The sequence below is a fragment of the Sarcophilus harrisii genome, chromosome 4 (assembly GCF_902635505.1).
Source record: "Sarcophilus harrisii chromosome 4, mSarHar1.11, whole genome shotgun sequence".
Classification (NCBI taxonomy): Eukaryota; Metazoa; Chordata; class Mammalia; order Dasyuromorphia; family Dasyuridae; genus Sarcophilus; species Sarcophilus harrisii.
In genome coordinates this window covers 68,666,879-68,679,930 of record NC_045429.1, presented here as the reverse complement: position 1 = coordinate 68,679,930, position 13,052 = coordinate 68,666,879, and the positions used below count along the sequence as shown (strand labels likewise).

At 40.3% G+C, this 13,052-nt stretch overlaps 1 protein-coding gene across 1 annotated transcript in view; it reads right to left on the bottom strand.

Moving 5' to 3' along the window:
- Positions 1-13,052, bottom strand: part of QSOX1 (quiescin sulfhydryl oxidase 1) — a 58,201-nt gene that overhangs the window by 22,843 nt on the left and 22,306 nt on the right. Inside the window, exons 3-6 of the mRNA XM_012547711.3 lie at positions 10,346-10,394; positions 8,560-8,665; positions 4,347-4,437; positions 1,872-2,017 (exon numbers count right to left, since the gene is read on the bottom strand). Of these exons, the coding sequence (XP_012403165.1) occupies positions 1,872-2,017; positions 4,347-4,437; positions 8,560-8,665; positions 10,346-10,394 (392 nt within the window). The remainder of the gene's footprint in view (positions 1-1,871; positions 2,018-4,346; positions 4,438-8,559; positions 8,666-10,345; positions 10,395-13,052) is intronic.

Genomic DNA, 13,052 nt, shown 5'->3' with positions numbered 1-13,052 from the left:
ATGATAATTATTATTACTGAACTGGATATTTTTAACTTGAAATGGTTATTTATTATTTATAATCATATATAATAATATGATAATTATTATTATTACTGAACTGGGTATTTTTAACTTGAAATGATTATTTATTATTTATAATAATATATAACAATATGGTAATTATTATTATTACTGAACTGGGTATTTTTAACTTGAAATGGTTATTTATTATTTATAATAATATATAATAATATGATAATTATTATTACTGAACTGGATATTTTTAACTTGAAATGGTTATTTATTATTTATAATAATATATAATAATATGATAATTATTACTGAACTGGATATTTTTAACTTGAAATTGTTATTTATTATTTATAATAATATATAATAATATGGTTATTATTATTACTGAACTGGGTGTTTTTAACTTGAAAAAGCTTTTATTGCTACCTTTGTTTTAACATCATTGTCATTTCTGGAATTACTCCCATCTCCGTGTCTCTTGAAAGTGAAACCTTCCTTTTAACAGTTAAACAAAAACACCGGATACAGTAACCACATAGAACACTACATGCAACAGTTTACCCTCCTAATTGCAGACTTTGCTTCCTGCCTTCTGCTCTAATCTGCGGGACTACATTTGTATTTCAATCTGTGTGTGCACGGGGGTTCCCGGACACATTCACACATCACCTCACCCCACAGATGTATGTGCCTCCCTCGGCTGCGGATGTCTGAGATCATGTTTCTGAGGTGCTTAAAGGTTTGGCCGTGCAGGGAGGTTGGAGAAGGCCAGTTCTCCCCTTTTATGCCTGTAGCCACAACTCATCTGATCCCTGATATCGCCTCCTTTGACACTACACAGTCAGGTCACTTGTGTGGTCGTTGGTCCCAGCAAACAGTGCTAAGGCTCAGACAGGGCTCCGGGGACACTGAGGCTATGAATCCTCTGGCTTGGGAGGGAGAGGAAAGCAGGGAAGGGCTAAAGGACAGATCCCCCACCCAAGAGAGAGGCTGGGAGTGAGGCACAGTGGCAGGGGAGCTGGCAGCGAGAAACCATCACTTTCCGCCCTGATTTCACGACCCGATGTTTATCGATGAGCAGATGGCTGGGAGATGGCATCGTCACAAGCAATTTTCCCCTCCACCAACTCTATAGCAAGGAAACAATAACACTGCTCTCTGCCAGAGCTGGCATCATCTGAGCTCGCCCAGAAGGCCAAACCCCCTTCCTGCCCCTCTCTGCCACTCACTCATGCCATCCTGTCTCAGTGCAAATCCTACCAGCCAGGTCTACCCAGGAGAGGGCAGAGCGGACTCAGTCAGGGGCAGCAGGGTCTCCAGGAAGAGCTAACTCACCCTTGCCCCATGCAGAGGAAAAGGATGGCACCATTCACTGCCTCCCAACCCCAGATCACTTCCAGAGACAACCTGAGGTCCAAGCTTTTGTGTCCCTGTCCTCCACGCTCTTCCTTCGAGTGCTAGCCTGACATCCATCATCCATTGAGGGGAGGAAGGCACCATCTGGCCCCTATTTAACACGTTATTCATCGAAGGGGACTGCCAGAGGGGCCCCGCGCTGGGCTCATTGTTCTCTGCCAGCTTTTCGGAACTGGCTATTGTCAGATTTCTAATGAACTTTTCTGCAATTAGGAAACCAAAGGGAGGGAGGGTCAGACACGTTTGGTTCCCTGCCAAGTAAGCAAGCTTGCCAGTGTGTCTGCCCACCAACACCACGGATAGAGTCAAGTTTCAAAGTTGTGATGGGCTGGAACATTTGGGGGGACAGAGCCAGGGTTGCTGATGCCTATTCTGTGCAGGAAATGGGGGCAGGGATCAGGCTGGTGGGAGGAAGAGGGGTGAATTGAGGAAGTACTTACACAGGAACCTTGAAACTAGAACCATTTCCGCTCAGTAGGTAGCATGAAGGGAAGTTGGTAACTGCAAATTTCTTCACTAGATCCTCCTGCACATCCAAGGCCCTGCGCACTTTGATGCCATGATACTGAGACAGGTCCAGCTCCACCTGTAAAAATCAGCGAATCTGTTGAAGGAAGAGGCATTGCACAGAACAACCTGAGGGATGGTCAGTCTCTGTTCTCAGTGCTCTTGGAATGGCAGAACCACAGTTTTAGAACTGGATGGAACTTCGGAAACCATTTTACAACAAAAATTTTTTTTTTTACAAAAGAAGAAACTGAGCCCCAGAATGAGTTTGGTCACACAGGTATCATAATTTGAATTCTGATCCTTTGACTCCAAACTAGACTCTCAGGCTAGTAGAGAGCTAGAGAGTGCTGGCTCCCAGTGATCTAGGGTTAAGCTTCTCAAACCTTTCTTTTCATGGTCACTGCCACGCGTAATACCAACTAAGAAACCCACAGACCACTTACCCAACCTTCTCACTTGAAAACTTAGGGGGGAAATCCTTTAAAGGCAGTGCTTATTGGCCCATCCTACAATCATTTCTTGTGGTCCCTGTCTTGCCTACTGTCATTTCAAGGAGTTAGGGGATGGTAATGGAGAAAGACACTGACCTTGCACCCAGGGGTGAGAATAGGTGCCTGTATTTCCCTTTCCCCACCCCTCCTGCTTCCAGGTCATCAGGGTGATCTTCCTCAGTTCAGCCCATCCAGCACAGTGACTGCATAGAATTTTCCTTAGTATTGACAATCACAGGGTCCTAGCTTTAGATGTGGAAAGTACCTTGCACATCATCTTCCTCATTTTACAAATGAAGAAACTGAGGTCCATCAAAGTAAAGCTCACTTAAAGATTACTTTAGTAATTTGATTTAGCGATCTTTACTAAGAAATTCTTTTATTAAAGACTGAGTTCCAGGCAAGGAATGGAATCCATTCTTCAAATTCTAAATCCATCCTCATTCCTTTGTGCCACAGTACAGTCTCCTTTCCCCCTTTCTCCTTTTCTCTAGGGTTCTTTTGAAGCAGAGCTAGAAATCTCACCCAGGCACAAGACTAATCCAATTTTGAATTAAATTAATTCATGAATAACAAGGGCTATGGGGAGGGGCAGTGAGGGGGGTAGAAAAGGACAGAGGAGAGACAGAGAAGCAGAGAGACACAGGGGGTGAGGGAGAAAGACAGAGACAGAGAGAAGGACAGAGGGAAGAGAGACAGAGCAAAAGAAAGAGAGATGGAGGGGAGAGACAGACACACACAGAGACACAGAGAAAAGGATGGAGGAGAGAGAGACAAAGAAAGACACAGGGAAACACACAGAAATGGAAAGAGAGAGCGGGACAAAGGCAGAGTGATAGAGAAGGATGGAGGGGAGAGAGACAGAGAGACACTTAGACAAAGAGAGACAGACAGATGGAGAGAGACAGAGATGAAGAGAAGAATGGAAGATAGGGACAGAGAGAGAGAGAGAGAGAGAGACAGAGAGAGAGAATCAAAGACAGAGACAGGGACACAGAAGGAAGAAGGAGGGAGAGGAAGAGAGACAGACACAGACAAAGACAAAGACAAAAACAAGGATGGAAGGGAAACAAACAGAGGAAAAAAGGGAGGAAGGGAGAAAGAGAGAGAGACAAAGGGAGACAGAGAGGGAGGCAATGTGATGGGAAAAAAATCTTGGGAAAGAGGCATCTAAGCTATATTGACACACTCCCCCCGCCTCCAACATGGATACTCTTCCAAACCAGATTAAAATGTAATTGTGAAATGTTCAACAAAATAAATAAAAATAAAAATATCACATCAACCATTTTTACTTGAGGTTTTCTGAGCCCACAGGGTCCATTTGTACTTCGGTCTGACACCGACTAGTACATTAGAAATCCAGGTTCTGAAGGAAGGTTCAATTCTCTCTGCTGGCACTCCTCTGCTCCCTTTTCTTTCCCCCAGGTCCATGCTCTCTAAGGCTCTAAGCTTCAGAGCAAGAGTCAATCAGCCTGCATGGGTAATTTTATTGCTGTTCCCCCCTCTGTCTCCCAGGAGTTACCCAATACTATTGAAATCACAAGTCTAGTCCAAAAAAAAACAAAAAGCCAAAAACCAAAACCCAAAACAAAATACAATTAAAAAAAACTCAAGCCTTTGATTCTAGTCCCAGTTGGCCCACTTGACTTTTCTGTAACCTTAGACATCTGAGACGCCTGAGCCTCAGTTTCCTTCTCTATAAAAAGAGAGCCCTGGGACAGCTGCTTTTTAAAATTCATTCCTTTTCTATGATTCTGCCACAAAGCTGCTGTAGTACCTGTCTTCCCCAGAAGATGTCTCCCAAGTGAAAGCAGCTGGCAGGTCAAACCCCACTCCCACCCCACCCCAAAGGGCAACAACTCCCACACCTAAACTTTCACCTTGCTCCCCAGCGAGCTCAGGTGATCTTACCTCTCTACCCAAGTAGGAGTCCTTCTTCTCAAAGATCACGGCCAGGTAATCATCACTGTTTCTCAAGAAGAAACTATTAATCTCGTCCAGCCTGTAAGAGATAATAACATTGGCTGTGCCCACTGGAAAGGGTGCCATTGCTCCAGTCCAAAGGACAGCTGACTCCCCATGTGCGCATGAGACAATGGTAATGACACAAGACTCGGAGAATGGCAATAAAACCTCCCGAATCATTCTGCCAGAGGCATACTTTGCCAGCTCATCCCAGGCTTTTAAAGCACGGGGAAGAAAAGGGTGATGTGCCTACTGTACCAAGCTTTTACTCATTTTATCTCATTTGATTATCACAAAATCCTGAGAGGTTTGTGATATTTTATAACTGAGGAAACGGAGGCAGACTTGCCTAGGATCACACAGCTAGTGTCTGAGACCATATTTGAACTCAGGTGTTCCTAACTCCAGTCTCAGTGCTCTAATCACTGGGCAACAAGTCACCTATAGTTATCAGCAAAGGAGGAGGAAAAATGGGCATTTTGCCTCTCAGTGGGAGAGTGCTGAGCCCTTGTTCTAGTTCTAGGTGAATATTGTTCCTTCATTAGATCCCTTCTTCCTTCTTTTTTGAGAGTCGAGGATTTAGCTTTCTTGGAGCCTCCAGAGGATTGATGATGAACATGCTATCTACTCCTGACAGAGAGGTGGTAAACATGGGATGCAGAAAGAGACATGCATTTTTAGGCACTGGCTAATGCAGGAATTTATTTTGGCTGCTTATGAATATTTATTGGTTTTCTTTTCTGGAGGGGATATGGAAGAGAAAAAGCAAATGCTTATAAATCAAGAGAAAGGTTCAAATGAGAAGAAAGTGGATATAAGAGAGAAATAAAAGCAAATGGAAGAAGAGACAGTTCATTCAATCAAAATCTGGGATTCAGGAAAAAACAAAAAGAAAGGGTATCTGCTATCTAGATCCCACTCAGTGGGGTATGCTGTGCACACAGCAATATGACAAATCCACGTTATTTGGCAGAAAAAATGTGGATGCCCAGAGGCAGCAAAAACAGCAATAAAGTAGAAAAAGAACCATATACTAATGTATATTATAATGTATATTGTATATAAGGTATATTATATTATATTATATAACTGCAAGCTCTTGGAGAGCATTTTTGTCTCTTTTTGTATCCTTAATGCTTAACACAGCACAAACATTTAATAAACGTTTATCAATTTGGCACGGGCAAGGACCTGATGCAAAAAGTACCACAGGAACTTAAAATCTGATTCTCTTATGATCATTAAAAAGAGGAATCATAGCATGTCAGACCCAGAAGGGGCTTCATGTAATTCAACTTCATTTCCAGATGAGGACACAGAATAGAAGCCAAAATGAAAAATCAGACCCAAAACTGGGAGAAATAAAACAAGCAAAACCAAAATCACTGGGGGAAGAAAAGAGTTGGTCATAGAAAAAACTGGAAACGTTAATTAAAAAAACTTTTAAGCAAAATATATTTGACTTAGAAAACAACCAGTTTCACAAAGTTAATTAACAAAATGAATAATACCAGCATATTTAAGTTGCTGACCATGTGAGCCTTGAGCAATCCTGGTGAACACATAGACTGTGAAAGAGAAAAAGGAAAATGGCAGAAGAGGTTAGAGTCATTCCTCTCAATAAGGTGATAGAAAATGGGATCTTGAAGCTGGTAGCTGAGATGTTCAATGCAAGTTAGTTTAAATAATATAAGCACTAGCTAACATATAATAAATTGAGGCAGCAAGATGGCACAATGATAGAGCACCAGGCCTGAAGTCAGGAAGATTAATCTTCATGAGTCCAAATCTGGCCTCAGATACATGAGTTGAATGATCCTGGGTAAGTCACTTAAGCTTGTTTGCCTCAGTCTCCTCATCTATAAAATGATCTAGAGAAGGAAATGGCAAATCACTCCAATATCGCAGTCAAGTCAAATGGAATCATAAGGAACTGACCACAACTGAAATGACTGAACAGCAAACATCCAAAGTATTGTTGATACAGTTAAAATTGAAGCAGCCTCTATCTACCCTGTTATAGTCTATCTAGGAAGATACCACATCCAAAGTAATTTCATTTCAACTTCATACAAATGAACAGAACAGTAACTCCTACAGGACTCTATTCTTCCTTATTCGTTTATACTCCAAGATCTCCTCCAATAGATAATTAACCTTTTCCCTATTGATATCTAATACACACAAAGTACTTTTAAAGGGATGACTAAGTAGGTAGGTCTACAGACATAACTTTTTGTCAGCAAACTTTCTCCACGGTCCCAGAAGAGAGACTTAAGAGCCCTCAGGAATAAAAATGTATGAGTATGTGTGTTGGGCTGGGAGTGGAGGAATATAAGTATGTATATACAAAGTAGAGAAAAAAATAAATTTTAATAAAATAAATTTTCTCGATTTGTGGAAAAAAAAAGAAACCTGGATCCTTACCTCCGATTTCTCTTTCAGTCTCATCTCCTCCAACTACGAGAGGCCTTTCTTGATCCCCTCAAAAATTAGTTTTTCCCTCCTGTACCCATCCTACTTTGTATTAATTTTCTATATATTTTGTTTTCATTCCAGTGGAACATAAGCTTCTTGAGAGTTAAGAGATGTTTTGTTTTTATCTTTGTACCTCTGATGTCTGGCATATGGTAGGTATCTGGCTAGTCTTTGTTGGGCTAATTCAAATTAGCTCCAGGAAAACACAGATAGTTTCCTGCTATGAGACACCAGCCCAGTTATAAGATTCATCAGGACATATTGAGTTCTGATCTAGGACTCTATCACCCATATCCTTGACAAATACATCACTGGATCTCTGGGTTCTCTTGCTTGTAAAGCTTGGGAAAACAATCCAGAGTTCTCCCAGAGGAAAGCTATAAAGAAACTAGTAATTAATGAGTGTAGAGTGCTTTCAAGTCATAAATAAGTATGCAGTTGAGGAAATAGGCAGCTCCCTACTGCCAGCTCAGAATGGGTCTGCTGAATCTCCATCAATCCTTGATAGCATTGTTAATTCCCCTTTCCCTTGCCTGACCAAATAAATTTCCTGGACCCAAGATCATTTATATTGTTTCACTTCCTCCCCTAGCAGACCTGGCTCTACTGTTCACGGGCCCACAGAAATAGTATAGTAACCTGTCTCAATCACCCCTGGACCAAGTCCCGATCCTTACCATCTCTTTGGGAAAACCTGAGCAAGATAGATATACCGCCCATATTCCTATAAGACAGTCCATGGATGAAACCAGTTTGATTATCAGAGAAGACTCATCAGTAATTATAAAGGAGAATTAATATCAAGTTTTAACTTGAGGCCTATCCCTTCCAAAACAATCAACATTCAGCCAACAAGCATTTATTCAGCACTTACTAGGTGCTGGAAGCAAATGGCTTCCTTTCAAGGAACTTGGCAGTAATAGTATCTTTTTTCTTTATTCTTAAAGGGTGCCGATTTCTTTTTGCCATGTTTGAACAAATAAATGTTCTGGATCCAAAATTATTTATGGCATATCTTCCCCATCCCCTGATATAGTGCTTAGTACACAGTAAACCTTTTAAAAACAGGATCACAGGATTTGACACTAGAAGGCACTTTAGAAGTCATCTTTCATTTTACAGATATTTGTTGAATGGATATATGATCAAATGAATCATGTGAAAACTTGTTGAATAGACAAGACCTAGTAAAGATATACCAAGAAAAGAGTGAATAGCTACTGAAATCTGTAGATATCCCAACTGTCTTCTCCCACCATTCTACCCTACCATAGGTACATCTGTTTGTGGGGTGACCCATGCTCCCCACCTACCAAGACTTCTCATCTGGAGCAGCATTTGGCCAATTGTGACTAACAGAGGCCACTGATTCTATGTGTGGGGAGTGAGGCAAGTCAAAAAATCCCTGGGAAATTCCTCTGTAGCAGCTGCTAAGAGATCAGTGGCAGCTGAAATCAGGGCTCTGGTGAATGTCTCTATTTATGGGACAAGAGAAACAAGAGACAGAAAGAGATCACTTAGAGGTGGATACATTTGTGTCTGCCCTGTGGGAGGAGGTCCAGCCTGGAGGAGATAACAGGAATAACAGATCAGCCCCATCTTCTTCTGCCCTGAGCTCTTCCCTCTCCCCTTACACCTTTTGTCTTTGTGAACAGGATAGCGTCAGTCAGACCCCAAATACCTGATTGGTGACAATGGGGGACAAGATGGGGGCCATCGTCCACCACGATGTGTCTCCAGGGCATCGATGAGGGATGCTTGAAGCTCTTCAACACTTTTCCCAGATACTAAAGAAGGAATTGAACAGTTAGAAAAATTAACTCCAAAAGACCTTTCTTCAGTGGCAAAGATTAGGAAAACCCCCTTCTTTATCTGGCCCCAATTTATCTTTCTAACCTTATGACACACTGACTCCTCTGGCTGCATGCTCTGATCTAGCCAAACTGATCTTCTTCCAGTTCTTCACAAACAACATTCCATGTCCCATCTCTACATCTTTGCAATGACTCTGCTCTTTAGGAATATACTCCCTCCTCATCCTTACTCCTTAGAATCTCTTGTTTCCTTCTTAACTTTTGTTGAATGACACCTTTTTTACATCAGGGGTTCTAAGTCTGAGGTATTCAAACTAGGTTTTAAAAATCTTTCGATAATTATGTTTCAGCATAAATGGTTTCCTTTGTCATTTTATTTTATAATTTAAAAACATTCTGGGAAGAGAACTATAGGCTTTACCAGACTACCAAAGGGATCCATGAAAAAAAAAAAGTTAATAACTCCTGCTCAACGTGAAATCTTTCCTGATCTTCCCAAATTTGAGTGCTAACCCTTTTCCAAATTTACCTTACAGATTTTGTATAAATACATTTATGTGTATACTTTCTCACCCAATAGAATCTAAGTTTCCTGAGGACAGGGACTCTTTCACTTCTTTGTATCCTTAAATACTCTAATTTATCTAGATTTATCTAAAACACTAATGCCTAGTGGACATTAATGAACACATAACTGATTGAAGGGGATTTATATTATGCAATGGATCTTTGCTAGATTTAGAAGTCCCCAGAATTTTTTTTGCTGACTGGGTTAGCAGTGACCTTCCCCATTGTCCCTTAGGGGGTGGAGGGTACTCCCCCATGTTCTTTCCAGAATCAGAAGTGTTAGGGTACTTCTTCATAAAAGGTCATAGAGCCACAGAACCTTTGACTTAGGCCACTATAGTCCAAACCCCTACGATGGAGGCCATAGAAACCTATACCAGATAAAGAAACTCCTGAAGCTTCAAACAAGGAGCTTCAACCCATTCCTCAGAAAGAAAGAAGAATGGAGGATAATGATTTCCCACTCAAAACCAAGGAAATTATGCCTTTCTTTGGGAGAAAGATCTTTCTTACCTAAAGGACAATCTTTGATCGCTTACCATCACAAACTTATCCTAGCTAAAAAAGGCCCCTTCTTATACCTGAGGATGAGGTAAAAAATCCAGGGACTTTTTAGATACCACTTCATTACCAGTGTGTGCCACGCTGCCTGGCAAAGACATCTCCAGGCTAATGAGAATTTGATCTTTGACCTCTTCTCTCTCTCTCTCTTTCTCTTTCTCTTTCTCTTTTCTTTCTTTCTTTCTTTCTTTCTTTCTTTCTTTCTTTCTTTCTTTCTTTCTTTCTTTCTTTCTTTCTTTCTTTCTTTCTTTCTTTCTCTCTCTCTCTCTCTCTCTCTCTCTCTCTCTCTCTCTCTCTCTCTCTCTCTCTCTCTCTCTCTCTCTCTCTCTCTCTCTTTCTCTCTCTCTCTCTCTCCCCCCTAAAGGAATTTTTCAAAGGACAACCCTCAGGTACTATGTCCTCTCAGTCACCACAAATGAAGACGGCAATGTGATGGGAGTAGGGGAAGGGGCTGAGAAATCAGAGAGAACATTGGAAGTGTCTGACCAGGTCAGCCAGACCCAAGAACAGGCCACAGATACATACCTGAAAACTCTGTTCCAAGAGAAGAGCTGTCTGAGAAGGCTTTAAAATACTGAAAGCAAACACACACAACATCCACAATTTAGTATGTGTCTGAACTCTGGAATCCCCTTTTATCATCAGCACCCCAACACTCTCCATTGTTTTGCATTTATATATGAATTTACAGCTGATAAATAAGGTCTCAATGAAGGTAAAGGACAACTTTGAAAAGACCTTGACCTCCAGGCCCTCTGTCCCTCATAGCCAGAATCTCAACATAGCTTATGTACTTTACTAAAATCAAATATATCCAACTTGAGTTCCCTTATCTTCCCTCACTATTATCCACACCTAAAAATCTTTGTTCTTAACCTTTCTCTATTCCTTTACTCTTTTCTTTCAGGAAGAAAGGCATCCTTCTGCCTACATTCTTAATCCATTCCTTTGTGACTAGTCTTGACAGATAGATAGATATAGTTTGTAAAAACTTCATTTCCAAATCTATCCCTATCCTACTATCTCCCCAGAGTAATTCATTATTAACAATGGGAAAAAAAGGAAAAAAACAGTTCCACAAAACTGACCAACATATTAACTGAAGCTGACAGTATATATATTATTCCATTCCCATACTCCCTCACATCTATACAGAAGGGAAGGAAGTGCATTTGATGTTATCTTCAAGGTCAGATTTAGTCATTATAGTTACATAGCATGCAATTTCTCTTTTTTGTTTTTCTTTCCATTTACATTAGTCATTATGTATATTGTTTTCCTGGTTCTGATTACTTTGTATCAGACCATAAAGTCTTCCCAAGCTGATCTGAATTTCTTTTCATAGCTACAAGGGCTTTAGAATAAAAAGAATCTGGGTTCAAATTTTGCCTCTGATCCATATTGGTCATTCTCATCTTCAGAGTATTCTCAGGACCGAGAAAGTGTTGACTTGCATTGGTACTGGGAGTTTCCTCATCTGAGAGTTCCTTATACTAATGGATATCATAGATCTGGTTCTTACCCCTATAGTCCATCTATGTTGAAGATTCCCAGATCTAGATAGCGCTAAATACTCCAGAACTACAATCCTGGATCACCAACCGCCTACTGGACATTTTCAATTGGATGTCTTATAGGTATCTAAACTCAGTTCATTCAAAATGATGCTCACCATATTTTTCCCCAAACCCTCTCCTTTCCTGACTTTTTCTTCCCCACTAAGGGCACCACCATCCTTCTAGCCATCCATGTACTCAATGTTGGAATCTTCCTGAATTCATAAATCCTTCATCCCACCCACACAGATACATCTTGTCATTTCTACAGTACTATTTTCTACAACACTCTCCCCTTCTCAATCCATGCCCTTCTCTCCATTTATATAACTACCACCCTAGTTCCAGTGCTTTTATCATTCCAGGTATCTTCTATCCATTACAGTTTCCTAATCCTATTTCAGGTCCTCATTACTGTATTACAATAGCAACGGCTGCTATGATTTCTCATGAACTACTACAGCAACATCTTAACTGCTCTTTCCAACTCCAATCTTTGTAGCATCTTCTACCAGGGGTCCTCAAACTTTTTAAATAGGGGGTCAGTTCATTGTCCCTCAGACTGTTGGAGGGCCAGACTATAGTAAAAACAAAAATTTTGTTTTGTGAGCCTTTAAATAAAGAAACTTCATAGCCCTTGGTGAGGGGAATAAACGTCTTCAGCTGCTGCATGTGGCCCGTGGGCCATAGTTTGAGGACCCCTGTCTAAACTATTCAATAGTATTCAATTAGTGAATACATTGCTGCCAGATTAATCTTCCTAAATCCAGGTCTGATCAGGTCAGTCCCTGTTTAAAAATGTTAAATGTCTCCTATAGCTTATCAAACAAAGAAACCCCTTAGATTGGCATTCAAAGACCTTAATTCTCTGTTCTCAGCCAACTTTTCCTGATCTATCTCTCCCAGTTCCCACATGGTCTACATCCCATCTAAGCTGAACAATTCAACATTCTTTTAGCATGTTTTTTTACTCTTCTTTTCCCCCACTGCCTTTGCTCAAGCTGTTCACTCTAAATTCTAAATCATTCATGACCTAGCTCAAATGTCACCTCCTGGATATCCCTCCATATGCATGTAATCTTTCTGTTCTCTAAGTTTCCAAAACAACTTTGACACATACATGTACATATGTTTATATATGTACATAAAATATATACAATATACATATATTTACTATATATTTGATAATTCCAATCATAACCCATTTTATTACTGCATATTTAATTATATATTGTATATTTGTTTTATTTACTCTCTCCCCAACTAGATTATAATCTTTTTAAGATCAAAAGAAATCATGGTATACAAACATAATGGAGTAAGAAATGATAAAATGGATGGTTCCAGAGAAAAGTGGGAAGACCTATATGAACTGATGCAAACTGGGCAGAACTGGGAGAACAATGACATAATAACATAAAAAAAAATTTCTGAAAGACCTGAGGATTCTGGTTAATTCAATAACAAAGCACTATTCGCAAGAACTAAAGATAAAGCATGATCTCTATCTCCTGACAGGGAGGTAGTGAAATCCAGTTACAAAATGAGACAAACATTATTGGACATAGTCATTGTAGGAATTTGCCTTGTTTGTTACCCGAATTTTCTTCTTTTTTGTTAAATCAAAGGAGTAGAAGAGGGGGGAAATGCTTGCTAATGGAACAAATTAAATTTTT